An 18,034-nucleotide genomic window follows, 5' to 3' on the forward strand; every position below is an offset into this window, starting at 1 on the left:
TTAGTTGTTCTTATGTTTAGATTTACAGTTTTTAAGTAGTTGTTAAAATATTTTCTGTATGATATGAATGAAGAATATTTATTGAAAACTGGCCAAGTGTTGAAATTGATGCTCACGTTTCCTTGAAGTTGAAATATCGACCTTTTCTAGTTAGTGTTAATCTAGTTTGACAATTTAGTTATAACGAGTCTAAATTATTTTCTTTAATGCATTTTTGGGCAGAATAACTAGAGAGAGGATCAATCTAAATCCCAGAAAGATTCAAGCAAGCTATTCTACTAAAATTCACGTGTTATTAGTAATTGGCAATGTTGTCATTTATTCATGATACCTTATTAATTTATGTTGTTCCTTCAAACTCGAATAATTTACTTTTTAGCTTGCTACTTTAAGATGGATTAGCTTCAAAATTTTGAATAGTCGAGGATATGCTTCAAATTTACAAACTTTTCTTTTTAAAATTTTTTTTCTAGCAGGGAGGCGTGATATTTAAGAAATATACTCTATATTATCAGTACAGATAAATTTATTTTTTAATAAATAAATAAATAATTTATCAATATAGATCCCTATACATAATTAAACTAAATCCACTGTATGAAACTATCGGAAAACCCTCTGGTCAAAGTTCCTCGCAATAGACACCTACCAATTTTCTTTGCCCAATTTTATATTAACAATTTCTGTCTTATGAAAGATTCAGTTCAACCAAATTTAGAGCTTTAGTGGCACTGTGGAGAAGATCCTAAGAGCTCTCCCCTTGATAGTTTAAGTATAGGAACCCAGTGGACTGTGGTTGAGCACGTGCAGCCTTGGTTCAAGATTCGTTGTGTCTTTACTCTTTTCCCACATTCATGTATAAAACGTACCATTATTCCAACTTTATGCGCAAAAATTTTCCACTGGAATATTCAAGTTCTTAAAGTGTGAAAAAAAGGAACAAAATCATTTGTCTAACTCAATAAATTTTTTTTAGTTATTAGTCACTTTCTTAATTTTTAAAAATAAAAATGACTCTCAAAATATGAAATAGTAAAATAGAGAAAAAAATCCGATGATCAACTTATTTGACTGTCAAAACTACGCTAATTAATAGGAAGAGAGAGGTATTTCACGTTGCTGAACTGCAAAAATTTCAAAATGTAGCTCAAACTATATGCTCAACAAAGAGCTACAAACTAATTTTTTGGCCAGTGATATTGCCACAAACAAAATCTAAATGTCAAACCAAAATTTCGAAAACTACCCCCTCCAAGACCATTTGGAAAGGTAATTTTAACAATAAATACCAAAACGGTTGCATTAAAGTTTTGACTGTGGCGATATTATTTGTTGATAATTAATCTTGACCTCTCTCTCTCTTTTTATCCTCCTACTCCTCCCCACATCCTTTCTATCCTTAACTATGAGGCACAAGATTTGAACTCTGAACCTAACAGTAAGAAGCATTCTAAAAACTCTCTCCTGCCCACTCTTGATCTCTAATTCATGCTTTTAGAGTCTTTTGCTGTTACTATTTTGCAATAAACATATGCAAATATATGTAGTGTAGAAACAACTAACAAGAATACAGCAGAAGATTGCAAAGCAAGTCCTTGTATTAACCCCAAAAGTGTATATACACAAGTACCTGTTACATTCAAAAATTTTACTACAATATATTCACAAGTCTGCTCTAAGTATTATTTGAATTCATGTTAGCATGAACTCTGCTAAAATTGGAGCAACATCATTCAGCAGCAACAGCTTTGCCATAAGCCACTGAAAGGAAGACTAGTTTCTTTGCTCTTCCAACAAAAGCACGCTTTCTGAAGTTGTCATAATCATTAGCTTCAATGACGTCCAAGATTTGTCGATATATTAGTAAAGATGCCCAGACAGGCCATCTGCTAGCTGAATTCAGCTCTGCTATGCCCCTCTCAGCCTCATCAAACAACATCCTTGCTCTTTTTATCTGTCCACTTATAAAGTTTCTCCACTTTTCTGTTACTTTGCCACGAAATATATCATCATCTGATAGACCAGCTTGCCCGAGTTCATCCTGTGGAAGGTATATTCTTCCTCTCCTCGCGCTATTTTGAAATATTTACAGTGAAATGGAAAAATTACTTCGATCAGTTTCCTCCATACTATACTAGGGTGATAAAATGGGAAAAAAAATAGATAAATTACTGTATAATTGTAGTGGAAACTATGTAGATTTTAGTGATGAAATGCAGATTAATAAAAAGTGTCTGCTAAATTGTTATGTTTGAACAGGGTTGTATTAGCATTTCTACATGCATGGGGCATCCTGTGAAAATTATTCATTATTTGCGATCTTTCAAGGTATAGTTTAGTTAATATTTAGCATTAATTTAGAGTTTCAAGAGGTCTTACTCGGATGTTGGTAAGCTGATTAGCGATCCCAAGGGCTAATGCAGCATTGTAGACACTTTCTGCTGAGGACTTTGATTCTGGCGCAATCCCCATCACAGGAACAGTCATTAACCCTACTGTTCCAGCAACATAATAGCAATAGAGGTAAAGCTCATCAAAATTCTTGTACCGTGTTTTTTTTAAGTCCATCCTCATTCCTTGAATCATGTGCTTGAAAGGCTGTCAAAATATAAGACACAAACGTCACCTTAAGGGCTAATGATGTAGTATGAGCTGATATGACAAATATAAGTTAAATAAAAATCAAACAAAATGAACTGTTTATAACCAATTTAGTCAAGAAGATCCAGAGATAGACCGAGTCTAGTTGAGACTGCATCTGTTCTAGAACATGAACTTTATGTTAAATTCCAGAGGGGTACAAAGAGTTAATGGTAGGTAAGTCAGGTTCAGCTTAGAATCTCTTCATTCTGTTTAAGCATGTCTATTTGGTTTGACTATCAACATGAAGATTGCAACACTAAAATAGTGTAGCTTGAGGACAAAAAGTGATTGTACTAAATTTTTGTTTTCTGATACTTCACCTGTATATCAACCGGAAATTTGGATACAGTATCAGATAAAGCAGCATCAAATATATCATATGGATGGCCTTCAAACAGGCCGGCTAGCCTTTCCTCCCATCTATCAAGAGCCCTTGGTGTAAGATGAGAAGCAATAGGTCCGTCTACAAGTTCATCAGTTCTTCGGCACCACGCTAGAGCGAAGTCATTCATTTCATCATTACTCAAACAATCAGATATCAAGAATTAAGCTTCAAAAGACTCAACAGGCATACCATAGATAGCCCATATAGCTCTTTTTCTCTCTGGTGTCATCAATAATGTTCCTGAAATAGTACTGGAAAAGGTCAAGTATGTTTCGTGATATGGTCTCAGAACATTGGATTTTTGGAAATTTCTGAAATGGTTACTTTCATGGTTTTTTATATTTAGCATAATCATGAAACCTTGGTTTGTCAGCCCTGATTTGTTTGTTTGCTTGCTTAATCGATCAGTAGCTAGTTCACCAAGACTGAGTAGAAGGCGAAAAAATGAGATGATCAAGTAAAGAACGTGCAAGAAGAACAAGGAGGTACCTAAGTAAAATGTTTTTGCAAACTCAGCACAGATCTCACCACATCGATCATAGGCCTTGTTCAGAAAATCCCAGCTTATATTACCAGTTCTTTGCTCCAGTAATTTCTTTTCATGTATACTTCTATCTGTCTTCTTTTGTTTCACAAGAGCTGCTTGCTTCAAAACTACATCATACACTTTCTCCTCTGATGTTGTTCTTGATGGACTAGTAACATCAGTTATTACTGCTGCAGGCACCATTCCAGCCGATGAAAACTTCAGCTCAAAACATATTCTGGAGTTACTTTTGCTATTCCTATTTCTAGCGATGAAAGAAAACGGAGACCTTGACTTCTCCCTTGGACAAACCATACTTATATTTCTACATGACATCTTTCCTATATTGCAGAGAGCAAAACGTGGCTTCTGTCACTAATTTATAGCAGTCAATCTTAACTGTATTGAGTAATTTATTGTCTGCATCATAGGCGGAACGAAGATACCTGTAACCATATACATACAATATAAAGGCAATAGAGTTTTAGCCAGGTAAATTAAAGAGATCTTCTCGAGTTCATATACCCAACTTCTTATGTCTGTAACATCTGTTATAGGATCTTTTTAAGATTATGTTAAGGATGCCTTTTGGCTAGGCCGGACAACTTGATCAATATGGTCAGCTTCTCCTATTTTCCTTTGGCAGTTTCTTATACAAACCCAAGGCAGATGCCACAATGTGCCATCACTCTCTTTGGTTATGGAGAGAGATCAACCACATAAAATTTTGGAGTTGCACAAGCTATTTGTGTAGATAGTAAATATGCAAATTTAAGGGTAAATTACACATAGCCCCTTATAGTTTTGCATATTGTCACATGATCACATTAAGGCTCTAAAATACCCACATGACCCCCTATGCTTGTATGTAAGACTGAAAATGGACTGGAAGCACCATAGTTTTGTGGTGATTTAACCAGACATCTCCAAAAATGCGTGTCATGGACTCATAATATGCACATAACCTCCCCTACCCCCCTTCCCCCAAATGAATTGTACATGATTATCTGCATTATCCGCTTGTGTTTTCTTTATGGTATTATGTATGATTATTAAACCACTGTTCGATTTAACATTAGGTAAGAGTGACTTTGACATTTCAATTAACGATGTCACGTATACTATTTTTCATCAAATTTTTACTTTACATCAAACTACAATGGGGTTATGTGGACATTTAAAAATATTAGAGATGTCGTGATTATGTTGAAATCACGGGGAGTTAAATATATAATTTATCCCAAATTTAATTATTAATTCTCGCAAAAATTATGTGTGATCAAGGATAAAATAAGGATTATTCTAGTCTATGTGCTGCTCCAAATCCGGAATACGTAACTAACATGTGCAGCAAATATGGTATGATTCGCCTAAACATGCTGCATCTTAATCTACCTTAATTGTGTGAATTGAAGCATACTAGTGGTGCAGTGTACATTTGTAGCTTAACCCAGAAAAGAAAATTAAAAATAGAATTACTTAATAAAATATTAATTCTTAAATAATAAAACTACTATAATTTGAGTTCAATGAATTATTAAAAACTTGACTTGACTAAAATACTTCTACTAAACAATAACATAGAAATTTCTATTTTTTAGACTTGATTTAATATGCCAACAATTAGAACAATTAGACAATCATATAAAATTTATTATGTCAGTTGTAGTGTAAGTTGACGTGGTCTAAGATTTTTATAACCGACGAATAATTGGGACATGAAAATTCTCAAACAATCTTTGAAAACCATTAAACCATGTACTATTTGATTTTCTTTCTGGTTCAGCTGTGAGTTATCTCACACCAGAAAATTAGGCTAGCATATTCTATGTAGGGTAACCACAAGTTTGACCATGAATCTGGTTTGGATTATAGAGATGCAATCCATCACATGGTGTTTGTTGTCTACCTTTTTTTTTTTTCCGGAAACGATAGAGTTTGTTGTCTACTTATGTGAGTAGGATGTGAAAAAAAAAGAAGAAAATAGCAACACAAACGGGATGTCAAACTCGTTCAATGACTTTTTTTTAAAAATAATTAAAGATTTTGAATTTAAAATCTTTTATTTACAATTTTTGTTTACTTTATTATTCAATCTAACTCACGAATAGGACATAAACAAGGTAAAAAAATAAAAACACAAAAAAGATGCCAAACTCATTCAATAACTTTTTAAAATAAAATATCTAAAATCAGAACCTCAAACTTATAATTCCTTCCACTTTATTACTCAATCTAACCCTTTCCTTCATTCAATGAATCTGTAACTATATCCGCTAGTAAAAGCTATTCCATGCATGTCAGGTACTGTACATTTTGTAGGCAAACATCGGGAAACAAGCTTTCCCATTTGCACCGAATCCTCAGGCTAACATATATTGTTCTTACTTTCCACCTTCAATGAATCTTATCAATAATGTTAGGAACGAGTAGGTGCAACTTTCAAGATTTCAATGGTGTGACAAGTGCATTTAATATATTACCAGTCTCTAGTTTGATATTTTGCTTCTAATTCTAGCCAACAGATGTAATGTAAAGTAAACCCCTTCGTTGCCATTGAGTAGTGAGTCTAAGGGCATAGCATTGGTGAAGGTCCCAACACTCCAACCTCTTATTTAATTACATCATGTTAACCATTAGGATCATCATTATTGCCACTTTCTGACAATCAAATGCCTATCATTTTTTTTTTTTAAAAAAAAACGAAAAGTATGAGTCATGATTTATGTGTCATTGGACAAAACCAGTGGGCGTGCATTTACAATACCTATCATGTACTTGTCAAATAACACCCTTTCAACCTAGTCAAAACTAGTTGCGAGATTTAGTTAAAAATTTTCTTAGTTTAACCTATAAAACTTATCACATTAGAGCTTTTCTATATGGATGCAATTCTAGACCTAATGAATATCGAGAGGGTCAAAATATCTCTTCAAAAGTTAATTAGTGCAAATCACATTAATTGTAAAGTCCAAAATGATTCTTAGAAGATGTCACGAATGTGCAATGATGAGACTCGAAGAAAAAAATAATAATAATATATAAACATATGTGACCTAAAGGAGAGGAATGCAATATAACGAGTACAGGGAACTAAGATTCGTAACTCAAATTTTCCTTCGTATAGAGGGAGACGAGCGCGTGCTAAGGTTAAAAAGCCACACTCGTTCATTTCCCATATTTGAAGGGTAACTCTCCTAACCTAATCAAGCAAATGGACTAACCTACTTCTAATTTTCTAAATGAAATGCAAGTCTAAATGTCATGTTTCGCACACATAGAGATAAGGGAGATTATATATAGAGGAAATATCATGCAAGATGAGAAAATATCCTAAAAATGAAAAATATGCATGAAATGCAATGGATGTTACGCAAGGAATGTGAATCTAGCGCGAAAACGGCCTTAAGAGTCTAGTATTGAACTAACACATTTCTATAACTCTTCACTAGTGTTGGACCAGTGAGAAATCGGGAGAAAGGCCACAACTAGTGTTGGACTAGTGTAGTGACATCATGCACTTATTATAACTAAATAAACCATATAAAACATAATTAAAACAAGTAAACACATAAAGCACATAGTGCACATAGCACATAAGCATAATATCTAGATGCAAAAACCCTAAAGAAAACGAATCAATACATAAGCACACAAGCAAATAAACGCAAATAAAAGTCTAACTATTACATTTGGGGTCCTAACTACAATCAAAGGGAAAAATTAAAATAATAATAACCTAACTATTACATTTATCTAACTAATTGTATTTTTGGCAAAAATTAAAACCTATTTATTACAAAGGCTAGCTAATTACATGTCTTGAGCACCTATCTATTACAATTTGGCATTTTAATGCCTCTCAAATAATCATTAAAAAAATAAATAAATGAAACTTAAAATGAATAATTAAAAGAAAAGGCACTCAAAACATGCAATTACACATAAAAAACACATTAGAGCACATAAGAGGATGTAAAATAATAAAAGAATGTTACCTCCCTTGAAGTTGTGGTTAAATGGGGTGAAATTTACCCTACTTATGCTCCAAAATCAATAAAATGATCATGGCACCAATTTAATTATAAAGAAATGGAAATAATCATGAAATCTACCAATTAAAGCACTTAAATGACGTATAATTAACAATTAAAGAAGAAAAGCAACTTATATTTAAGAAATCAAAACTATTAGGGATTTAATTGCAAAAATTAAGAAAGTTTTTGGGGTAAAATTATAATTATTACAAAAATTAGGGGTCAACATCAAAGAAAAATAAAGTTTAGGGATCAAATTGAAATTAAATTAGGGACCTAATTGAAAGATAACAAAAGTTTTTAGGGTCGTAGTAAAATTACTTAAAATTATAGGGCTCGAATGCAAATTTTGTATCAGACTTCTTGAAATAAAAGGCCATTTGGGCCATTCTTTTATTTTCCTAGGCCAGAAACCGCTTAGCCCAACCAAAAGTTCAAAAGAAATAACACAAGCCAGCCTTTACTTTTATCACTCAAGCCCAACCGGAAAATCCATGGGCTTTAGCCTCTAAGCTTAAGTCAAACCCAATCAGAAATAACTAAAACCCACTTCCAAAAAATCCAAACAAAATAACCAAATCCAATTCTCCTTTAATTCACCAACCCCAACAAATTAAAAAGTCAACTAAAAATGATTAAAGTCTAATTATACTCTAAATCCCATGAATCATTTGCTGAAAAAAACATGCTAAAATATGAAAAAATAGGATTAAACTTAAAAAGGGACAAAACTGATTTATTTTTCCAAGTTTTTGGGCTATAGTGGAATTAGATGAAAATCGAGGGGTGAAACTGTAATTTAAAAATGCAGCCTGGTACTAAGAAGCTTTCTTCCTTCCGCAACTTTTCTGGGTTTTCATGTCAAAATGGATGCTACCAACAAACCATTAATCATTTGGACCAAAACAAGATCCTATGGCCCGGTAACTCAAGCAAAAACTCATCATTTGCATATCATCTTTAATCACATGCAAACATGATAAAAAAAGGGCAAAAAATCGCGGTGGTCCTCTAACTTTCAACTTTGCGCACTTTTAGTCCTCCAACTAATAATTGCGCAAATGTAGTCCTCGAATTAATAAAATTGTATATTTATAGTTCATCCGTCCAATTTGGCTGTTAAGATGGACGGGAGAGACATCACGGACTAGTCTCATAACATTTGTTGGGGGCAAAGTCATCAGCACAAAACAACAAAGTCCCTCGAAAACAACAAAGTCCCTCGAAAGCTTCAAAGTTTGGACTGTTAGTGGAACTCCTTCTTCTCCAATTAACCCTAAATTACGCCTTGCTGTGACGAGATTTGCAGCAAAGAAAAAGACGATTGGGTTTGAAGTCTACCCAGAGGAATAGTGGAATGGAAAATTACGAGAAAGGGCGTCTCCTTCGACCCCCAATTAGTATACGGTATGTGCACTTAAACTGTACAAAGTTCTGCAAAAATGAGCAACAATTGATGGTTATTTGTGTTATAGTGATTGCTAAGTACATAGGAAGTTTTATTTTGGTTGTGGGGTTGAATGTGAGGGTGTTTTGTCTCAAATATGGGAGGAAAGTGGTCCCATATTTGGGTTCACTGTCTCTGTCTATAAATAAGCACCAGTGGTCCTGAAGCATATTTTTTAAACTACTGGGCCATGACTACTTTGTCTTGTTGAGCTAGCCAAATTATTTAATTTCTAATGTTGATTAATTTAGTATATATTAGTGCCTATTGACCTAGGTTTGTGATTAAGGTCTTTTATATACCAAATTAATGAGTTAATTAATTAGTTACCAAATTAATGATTACTCATAATTGTTAATGTAGATGCAGGATCTGAATGATTTACTATAAGAATGCATCACGGGGGAAAGATTCGTTGGAAAAGTTACATAAGTTATGTTGGTGGTGATGTGGACGATGTAGACTTATGTGATTGTGAACGGATGTCAATTCATGAACTGAATCAAATGGTAGAGGAGCTCGGTCATATTCAGGAAATCAAAATGTATTACTATCTTGAACCAACTAAAGATCTTAACAGTGGATTAAGGGAATTGTGTACAAATGCTGATGTAAACAAATTTTGTACCTTGGCTTATGAATATAAAGTGATGGAGGTTTACTGTAAACACTTAACAATTGAAAAAATTGATCAAGTTTTGATGGAGGCTACTGGTAGGGGTAATTCAGTAGAGCAGAAAAAATGTGGTGTGGTAATCGAAGAACTAGATGATGAAGGTAGGGTGGTTGCGGAACCTTGTTTACAAATGGTACGTAGTGGAGGTGGGGCATCATAGTCAACTTGGCAAACTGTTGACAATGACACTGGGCAGACTTCAGCAGAACCATTAAGGGACAATGGACCAACTGCTGAAAATCCAAGGAATGAATAGGGCACTACACATGAGGTGCCTAGAACTACACATGAGGGCACTACACATGATGGTGAAGTTGCATCTAAATCAGATGCTGAAGTAGAGAGGTTTCCTTGGGATAATGATTATTGTGGAGATGAACAGCTTCTCTATAACCTCATTAGAGAAGGAGACCAGTAGCAACTGGATACAAGAGGTGAACAGCAGCATGATACATCTGAGAGGTCTTCGCAGGCTAGAAACAAGCATCGGCAGTCCAAAAATCAAGTAGGAGCTGAGCAACAACCCCAACAGCCCTCAGTTAGCAGAAAACCAACAATCAGCAACCACAGCAGCCAAAAAAGGGGAAGAAACAAGTGAGAAGAAGAAGAGAGAAACCTGTAGATGAAGGTCCTGAGAGGCAGACAAATGCATTGGATGAACTATGTACCGGATCACTTAAGCAGTGATTACAGTTCATCAAAAGAAGATGAGAACCAGTTCGAAGGGAGATACAAGAGATTTGTATGGGATAAATTCATGATAGACCCCAAGTTTAAATTGGGGATGAAGTTTGAGTCAAGGCAACAATTCAAGGCAACAGTGACCGAATATGGTATCAAAAAAGGTAAACCAGTCTGGACATGTAAAAATGATACCAAAAGGGTAAGGGCTGTTTGTAGAGACCCGTATCCTTGGTTTGTCTTTGCATCAATAGAGAGGGCACTTGGTACATCAGATTTGGTGGTAAAGACAATGCATGATGTGCATGAGAATTGCAATCACGCTTGGAAGAATAAAAACATGACTTCTACGTGGCTATCCAGTAGGTATATGGAGAGAATCAGGTCTAACACAAAGATGCCCGTTAGGGAGCTTAGGCAAACTGTTCATGAGGATTATGAGATTGAGATTTCTAAATGGGTGGCTAGAAAAGCAAGAGCCAAGGCTATACAGCTTATTAAGGGGTCTGTAGAGCCACAATACAAGAAGATTTGAGAATATTGCAATGAGATAAAGAAGACACATGAGGGAAGTACTATGGAGGTCATGTTTACCCCATTTAGACTGCCTACAGGTAATCCAAGATTCATGCGACTATACTGCTGCCTTGGGCCACTTAAGCAAGGCTTTAGGGATGGTTGTAGGCCTATTATAGGCTTTGATGGATGCCATCTGAAAGGCACTTATCCAGGACAATTACTTACTGCTCTTGGAGTGGACCCTAACAATGGTTATTGGCCAATTGCATGGGCAGTTGTGGAGAAAGAAGCCACGGAACAATGGACATGGTTTCTGAAGTTGTTGAGTGTGGATTTGGATATACAAAACCAATACCACTACACTTTTATCTCTGACCAACAAAAGGTTATGCACTATATCATTGTAATCTGGTTTCTATCGTCAAGTTAGGTGTTTACTTTTCTATTTATATTGCAGGGACTGGACATAGCATTAGTTGAGGTGCTTCCAAACTATGAGCACCGATATTGTGTACAGCATTTATATAGAAATTTTAAGAAAAAGCATCCAGGAGAGGCGTTGAAGGAGAGATTCTGGAATATTGCATGCTGTACTACACCTGAGCACTTCAATGAGGCAATGTCAAACCTGGAGACGTATGACAAGAAAGCACATAGCTGGGTGAAAAAGGCACCTCATCCTCGGCATTGGTGCAAGGCATTTTCCCAACTCATACCAAATGTGATATTCTGGTCAATAACCTTTGTGAATTTTTCAATGCTCATATCCTTGAAGCCAGAGATCAGCCTATAATTTCACTACTGAAGACTATCAAAGAGTATATTATGGATAGGATTCAACAAAGAAAGGCAGCCATGGAGAAATGTAAAGGTCCTATTGGACCATTGCCCACCGAAATTGTTGATGAAAGGGTGAAGCGTTCAACTCACTGGAATCCTATTTGGAATGCTGCTGTTGGTTATCAAGTGAAGGGCCCTAAAGGAGACCAATATGCTGTAGACCTAAAAAAAGGCATTGCACGTGCAAATTGTGGGCCGTAAGTGGAATTCCTTACTGTCATGCAATAGCAGCAATTCATAAGAATAATGAAAATCCTTATAACAAAGTTGAAAGTTGCTACAGTACAGATCTATTTTTGAAGATATATTGTAATGTCCTCCAACCAATTAGTGGTGAAATTCTATGGCCCATCCACCATGCCTATATTGGACCCACCACTCATTGTTACTCAGCCTGGGAGGCCAAGAAAGGCTCGAAGGATAGACATCACAGAAGGAAAAAATCATGGTAGAAAACTGAGAAGGAGAATTGTTATACATTGTAAAAAGTGTGGGAAGGCAGGTCACAATGCGGCTACATGCTGCAAAGAAGGGTCTACTCAATCTAGTCAAGTAAAAGAGGGTACTGATATTGGTGTACATACTCCACAGGGTGCAGAAAATCCTAAAAGTCCAAAGTCCTCTGCGAGGCCATCTAAAAGACAGACTATAAGTGTATAGAAATTCTGGTATACATGAAAAAACAGATTAAAATCTTACTTTTTGTTATTTGCTGCCATTGACAGGTTAGAAAGGACCAGCAAAGGAAGAAAAAAAGAAATGTTCAGCGACAATCTCCTCAAGTTCACGAGGCATATGAGCATCAGAATGAACACCAACATGAGCATCAGAATGAGACACATCAACAGCAAGTGGATCAGGAAGACCACCAATCATCATTCCAGCATGGTGCTAATCTTCAAGAACAGCAGGCCTCTTGTAGAAACTATCTCCTAAGAGGCAGAAGCAGAAAAATTCAACAAACCAGCCTTTAACAGATGCTGATAAAGGATTTATCAATCAGAACTATGCATATTTGGGCAAGCAACCTCCCTTCACTGTTGGGAATTGGAAGGGAAAATGGAGTGGCAGGGGCAGAGGAAGAGCTGGTAGAGGAAGAGGAAGGGGAACTGGAGGTACAAGAGGATAGATAGCAGCTTAATCCAACAACACCCACTGTTTTGCAAACCAGCAGTACTTTATTGTTGGATCTCTTTTGACTGGGAAACGTCTTTTGTCTTTTGTATTAGACAGCTTGTGACCAAGTAATGGTTTTGTCCAACTGCTTAGCTTTTTATGTATAAGTGGATTAGTTTTTTTTTTCTACTAATTGTTAAATGGTCAAGCTTGACTATTGTATCTCTTTTGACTGCTATGTTGGATGGTATCAAGTAAATGAATGAATAAATATAACATGGTATTTTGTTTTGTTTTGTTTTGTTTTATTCTAGTTTCTACTATTATTTTTAGCACATAGTTGGATGGTATCAAGTAAATGAATGAATGAATATAACAGGGCATTTTGTTTTGTTTTGTTTTATTCTGGTTTCTACTATTATTTTTAAACACATAGTTGGATGGTATCAAGTAAATGAATGAATGAACATAACAGGGCATTTTGTTTTGTTTTATTCTGGTTTCTACTATTATTTTTAGCATTCATTCAATTTTTCCCATTCTAATATCGTCTTCTTGTATGGCTGCCAGCCTGCCAAGCACAATACACCAGTTCAGATCAAATGAAGTTCTATTACTTCCATTCTTCCAAAAGCATTCAGTACAATTCAACTGCATATTCGTTAGCCTAGCTAACACTACAAAAGGCCAATACAATATAGCAAGATTACAACACAATTTTTACAGTTATCTTAAAATCAGATTACTCCATCAACATCTTGATAGATACAATTTGGTCAGCTATGCAATTTTCATAGAGCTTCTTCAATTTGCAGCATTCCAGAAGTCCATCTTTCATCTCGAGGCCAAACCACCATTAATAAGATTAAAATCCAAGAGAGTACCAGTAGTCTTACAAGCCACTTCCTAATATGCTTTTGTCTCACCAATTCGTGTTCCATGTCCTTCACTTTCACCTTCAACTTTGCAGCTTTTGACTCCAATTTGATCAGTACAGTTTGCAATTCATCCCTTTGTTGCTCAGTTGCATTCACCCTTCTTAGAAGACCGGGTATCACCTCAATTGACCGACGACACATTTCCCCGTCGATCCAATCCCAAAAGTCGCAACCCCCATCTGCGCATACTGCATACCTCTTGCCAGGATTCCAAGATGTCCACGAAGTCACGTCGATTTACCGTAGGGGCACACGGGAAGAGTTGGAGTGTTCAATCTCCTCATTTTCGGCTCAATTGAGACCAAAAATCTACTGCTACCAGTCCTACAAGCTTCAGATGTCAATTGGAGTGAAAATGGAGAATAATGGGATTTTTAAGGTAAGTAAGTCCCTCTGCTGTGCTGATGACTTTGCCCCCAACAAATGTTATGAGAGTAGTCTGTGATGTCTCTCCCGTCCATCTTAACAGCCAAATTGGACGGATGGACTAGAAATATACAATTTTATTAATTCGAGGACTACATTTGCGCAATTATTAGTTGGAGGACTAAAAGTGCACAAAGTTGAAAGTTAGAGGACCACCGCAGTTTTTTGCCCTAAAAAAAATTCCAACCAAGATTTTACAAAAAACATAACAAGAGGAATGAAAATGTAGAGAGCAAAAAAGGGAGAAATCTGTCATAGATCCGAACTTGTACGAAGGAAGACAGTTTAACAGATACCTATGATGTTTCAAGAAGTCGAATGAGAGCTGTAAACCTCAGGAAAAAGGGATCCAAGATCGGAAAGATAAAATTGAAGATTTCTGAAAAAACTGGCTTCAAGAGCTAACAATGGTCCGATTTCGAGCCCGGATTCGATGACTTTAGAGACGTTTTCTCTAAAAATCTCCAACACAAAAGTTCTTTTCCTACATCTATAGAGTATTCAGAAATCAAGAATCGATCCAAAAGAAGTCAGGACAAAGGAGAAAAATTGCCTCTGAACAGGACCTCCCGCTCAACCTTGGCTCAAGTTTTTCCAGAAAAAATTTCTGCACTTTTTTCTTCTTCTTTTTCCTCTGTTTTCTTTCTATTTTTCTTTGTCCACTGCCTCTCCTCCTTTAATGGCCGCATTTGGAGCCTTTTTATAGGAACAAAACCTCTCTCAAAACCTAGGATCAATGGTGCATATTTTGCTGCACTTTCTTGGCAATCTTTGAGCCATTAGATTGGCCTGATTCCAGAAGATTCTTGATGTTTTGGATTAGGGCCAGGTGGCCATGTACTAGAGTGATCAAATGGAGGAAAAAATGAAAGAAAAAATGAGTGGAAATAGGAGGAGAAATGGATTTGCAAGTTTGCTGTACTCATGCCTTGCGTTTCCCGTCTTTTGGGTACGAAAATGGCAATGGCAAGCGCGCTTGGGTCTGCTTTTTTTTTTTTCAAAATTATATTTTATTTTTGTTCTTTTTTTTTTTGCTTTTCTTTTCTTTCTTTTTCTGATTTTTCTCAAGAAATAGAAATGAAACAAACAAATTAAAATAAATAAAATTTAACAAAAAAATAAAATAAAATGATAAAATTTTGGTGTCTACAGTAGTATTCGATTAGGGTTTTTTATATGAAATATTTGCTTGCTATCGATGAAATAGGTAATTAAATATTCATTATGTATCTGTCATTTTCTGAGTTGGGTGTGAAATTGATAAGTAAATATTCATGCACAGATACAAATTTAGAATTATTTCCCATAAGAATACACCATGGGGGAAGAATTAGTTGGGGGGACTTATGAAAGCTATGATGGTGGGAACGTAAATTACATTGATCTTTGTGATGCTGAATGAATGTCCATTCATGAGATTGACAGTATGGTTGCAAAACTAGGGCATCCATAGTATACTATTACCTTGAGCCGGATAAAGATATGTTGACCGGATTACAAGAGTTGTCTACTGATAGTCATGTGCATATCAGTTTAAGGTGATGGAAGTGTACTACCATCATTTGATAGCAAATGAAATTGATGAATTGAAAAGACTGTTAGATATAGGGCCACCAATAGAAAAGAGGAAAGATGGAGTTATCATACAAGATTTGGTTAGCAAGGTTGCATGTTCAGAAAGCCTTCTTTGGCATTGATCCCTAGTACAAGGCGTTGCAATGCTGTCTTCATGGACACAGAAGAAACCGGGGGATCAAAAGGGCCTGATACTGGTATTGGTAACAAAGAAACAGCTAGTGTTGGTGAGAATGGAGAGGGGTCCATTGAAAGTGATCCAGAATCAGAGTCAGACTGTGAAGAGGACAGATTTAGTAGTGCAAATGAATACTGTGGTGATGAGCAGCTGGTCAACAACATGTTCGATGATAGTGGGCTCAATAGTAATAGGGAAATGCTACTGCAAATGGAAATTAGACTCACGAGCAGCAGCAGTTAGACTTTAATGAGCAAGGAGAAGGGACACAACATGCCGAGATGGGGCAGCAGTCACAGGCTTAGGTGATTGACCAGCCATTTGAATCACAGCAATCAAAGCCATGAAAAAAAATAGGTGAGGGTAAGAAAATCTAAAGTGCCGAGCCAATCCACACCTGTTGAAGATGAAATTGATGCACCTAAGGAAGACTTCATACTTGATCATTTATCAAGTGACAATTGCGAATCGGATGAGGAAGAAGATGAAGATTTTAGAGGGAGATATAAAGATTTTGTGCTAGAGAAATTTCTAATGGACCCTCAGTTTGAGGTTGACATGAAGTTTGAGTCACGTGCGCAATTAAGTCTGCTGTAGCTGATTACGGTATTATCAAGGCAAAGGAGTAGCTAGTTAATGCTAATGGAAGATAGCCTCCAAATCTGATTGTTATTTTGTTGAAACCAAGAACAAAAATTGAATGTGTATGTAGATAAATTGCCAAATGTTTTGATTGGATGTAGCCTGGAACAGCCTTTTTGTGTAGTTTTTTGTTTTGTTTTGGGATGTCAAAGATTCTCATCATGTCCAGGTTTTGGATACAATGTTATGACAATGTTTCCCAACTGGTTTCTATTAAACTATAGCATTCGATTATGTTCCTTTTGCTAATATCCTTCATCTCAGTCAATTATATATGAAATGAAATGTTTAGGCATGAAACTTTGATTTAAATGCTCATTCAAACAAACCAATCTTATAGTGCTCAGTAACAAAAGTACAGCCACTTCTCACATTTTATCCTACCATAACTACTACTACTACAAGTACTATAGATTTTTCACATTCAATCTTTATTCATTGACTACCAGTCAATGAATAAAGAGCCTTCATAAGCCACCTTCAATTTCCATCATTCTACGGGATTCATGACCAATTTGCAGCATCCCTAAATAACCTCCTTTACGGTGTTGCCAAACTATTACCATCAATAGCAAACTCAACAAACTAACCGCAAGCAGCCTCAGAAGAAACTTGCTGACCCATTTTTGCCACCGCAATTGCTGCTCTAATCCTCTCAATTTTGCCTTCAATTTCACAGCTTTTGCCTACAATTTTCTTGTGGCATCTTCAAGTTCATCTTTTTTCTTTTCCATTGCATTGATCCTCCTCAAAAGCCCTAGTATCAACTCCATGGACCAACGGGCACATCTCTTCATTGATCCAATCCCAAAACCCATACCCACCGACTTTTACTGAGCAAACAGCATACCTCCTTCCTGGATTTCGATCCGTCCACAAAGTTATCATCTTTGTTACTTTCCCACATTGGCATATGGAGAGGGGAGGGCTACGAACTATGTGCATCTTTGCACTCGACTAAGACATCTTCCGCTTTTCCTTTCCTTCGTCTCTGCAACTCGCAGATGATAATATGGAGGTAGGGTTTCTTCCATTACATGTGTTGGAGTTTTTGATCACTTTTTCTAAGTTTGTTCGAACAAAAACACCCTTCACATTTGGGGTTGCAGCTCTTGTAGTGGGTTTACCGGTTGAAAAACTGGCTAAACTGACTAAAAGGGTCACATGTGTACACTTTTATAAGTTAAGGGGCTAAAAGTTAAACAAGACAAAAAGTTTAAGAGTCATCCAGGTTTTTTACCCTATCAATAAAGTGTCTTGCACAATCTTCAAAAGCTGTGTAACGCTATCATAAAAAAAAAGTTGTGTAACGTTGATTTGGCTGCCAATCGGGGTTTGTGAGTGGCACTTAGTAAGTCCAAGTTTGACTCACAATTATAGTAACATTTTTGGCTTATGGATTTTG

The 18,034-nt window shown here is 36.0% G+C and overlaps 1 protein-coding gene across 1 annotated transcript; it reads right to left on the reverse strand.

Annotated features, from left to right (window-relative positions):
• Positions 1–1,568: 1,568 nt before the first annotated feature.
• On the reverse strand, positions 1,569–4,062 carry LOC140006837 (phytoene synthase 2, chloroplastic-like). Its single transcript, XM_072049502.1, has 5 exons — positions 3,518–4,062; positions 3,218–3,268; positions 2,964–3,136; positions 2,380–2,598; positions 1,569–2,080 (listed from the first exon to the last, which is right to left on the reverse strand). The coding sequence occupies exons 1-5, from the start codon at positions 3,888–3,890 to the stop codon at positions 1,730–1,732; spliced, it is 1,167 nt and encodes a 388-aa protein (XP_071905603.1). The 5' UTR covers positions 3,891–4,062; the 3' UTR covers positions 1,569–1,729.
• Positions 4,063–18,034: the final 13,972 nt, after the last annotated feature.

This window comes from Coffea arabica, chromosome 5e (assembly GCF_036785885.1).
Source record: "Coffea arabica cultivar ET-39 chromosome 5e, Coffea Arabica ET-39 HiFi, whole genome shotgun sequence".
NCBI classification, from domain to species: domain Eukaryota; kingdom Viridiplantae; phylum Streptophyta; class Magnoliopsida; order Gentianales; family Rubiaceae; genus Coffea; species Coffea arabica.

Coding starts and splice junctions, on each gene's coding strand:
- LOC140006837 (XM_072049502.1), bottom strand. CDS start 3,890: ATGTCATGTAGAAATATAAGTATGGTTTGTCCAAGGGAGAAGTCAAGG. Junction 3,269..3,517: donor TGCAAAAACATTTTACTTAG/GTACCTCCTTGT, acceptor GTACTATTTCAG/GAACATTATTGATGACACCA. Junction 2,599..2,963: donor AATTTCCGGTTGATATACAG/GTGAAGTATCAG, acceptor ATATTTTGACAG/CCTTTCAAGCACATGATTCA.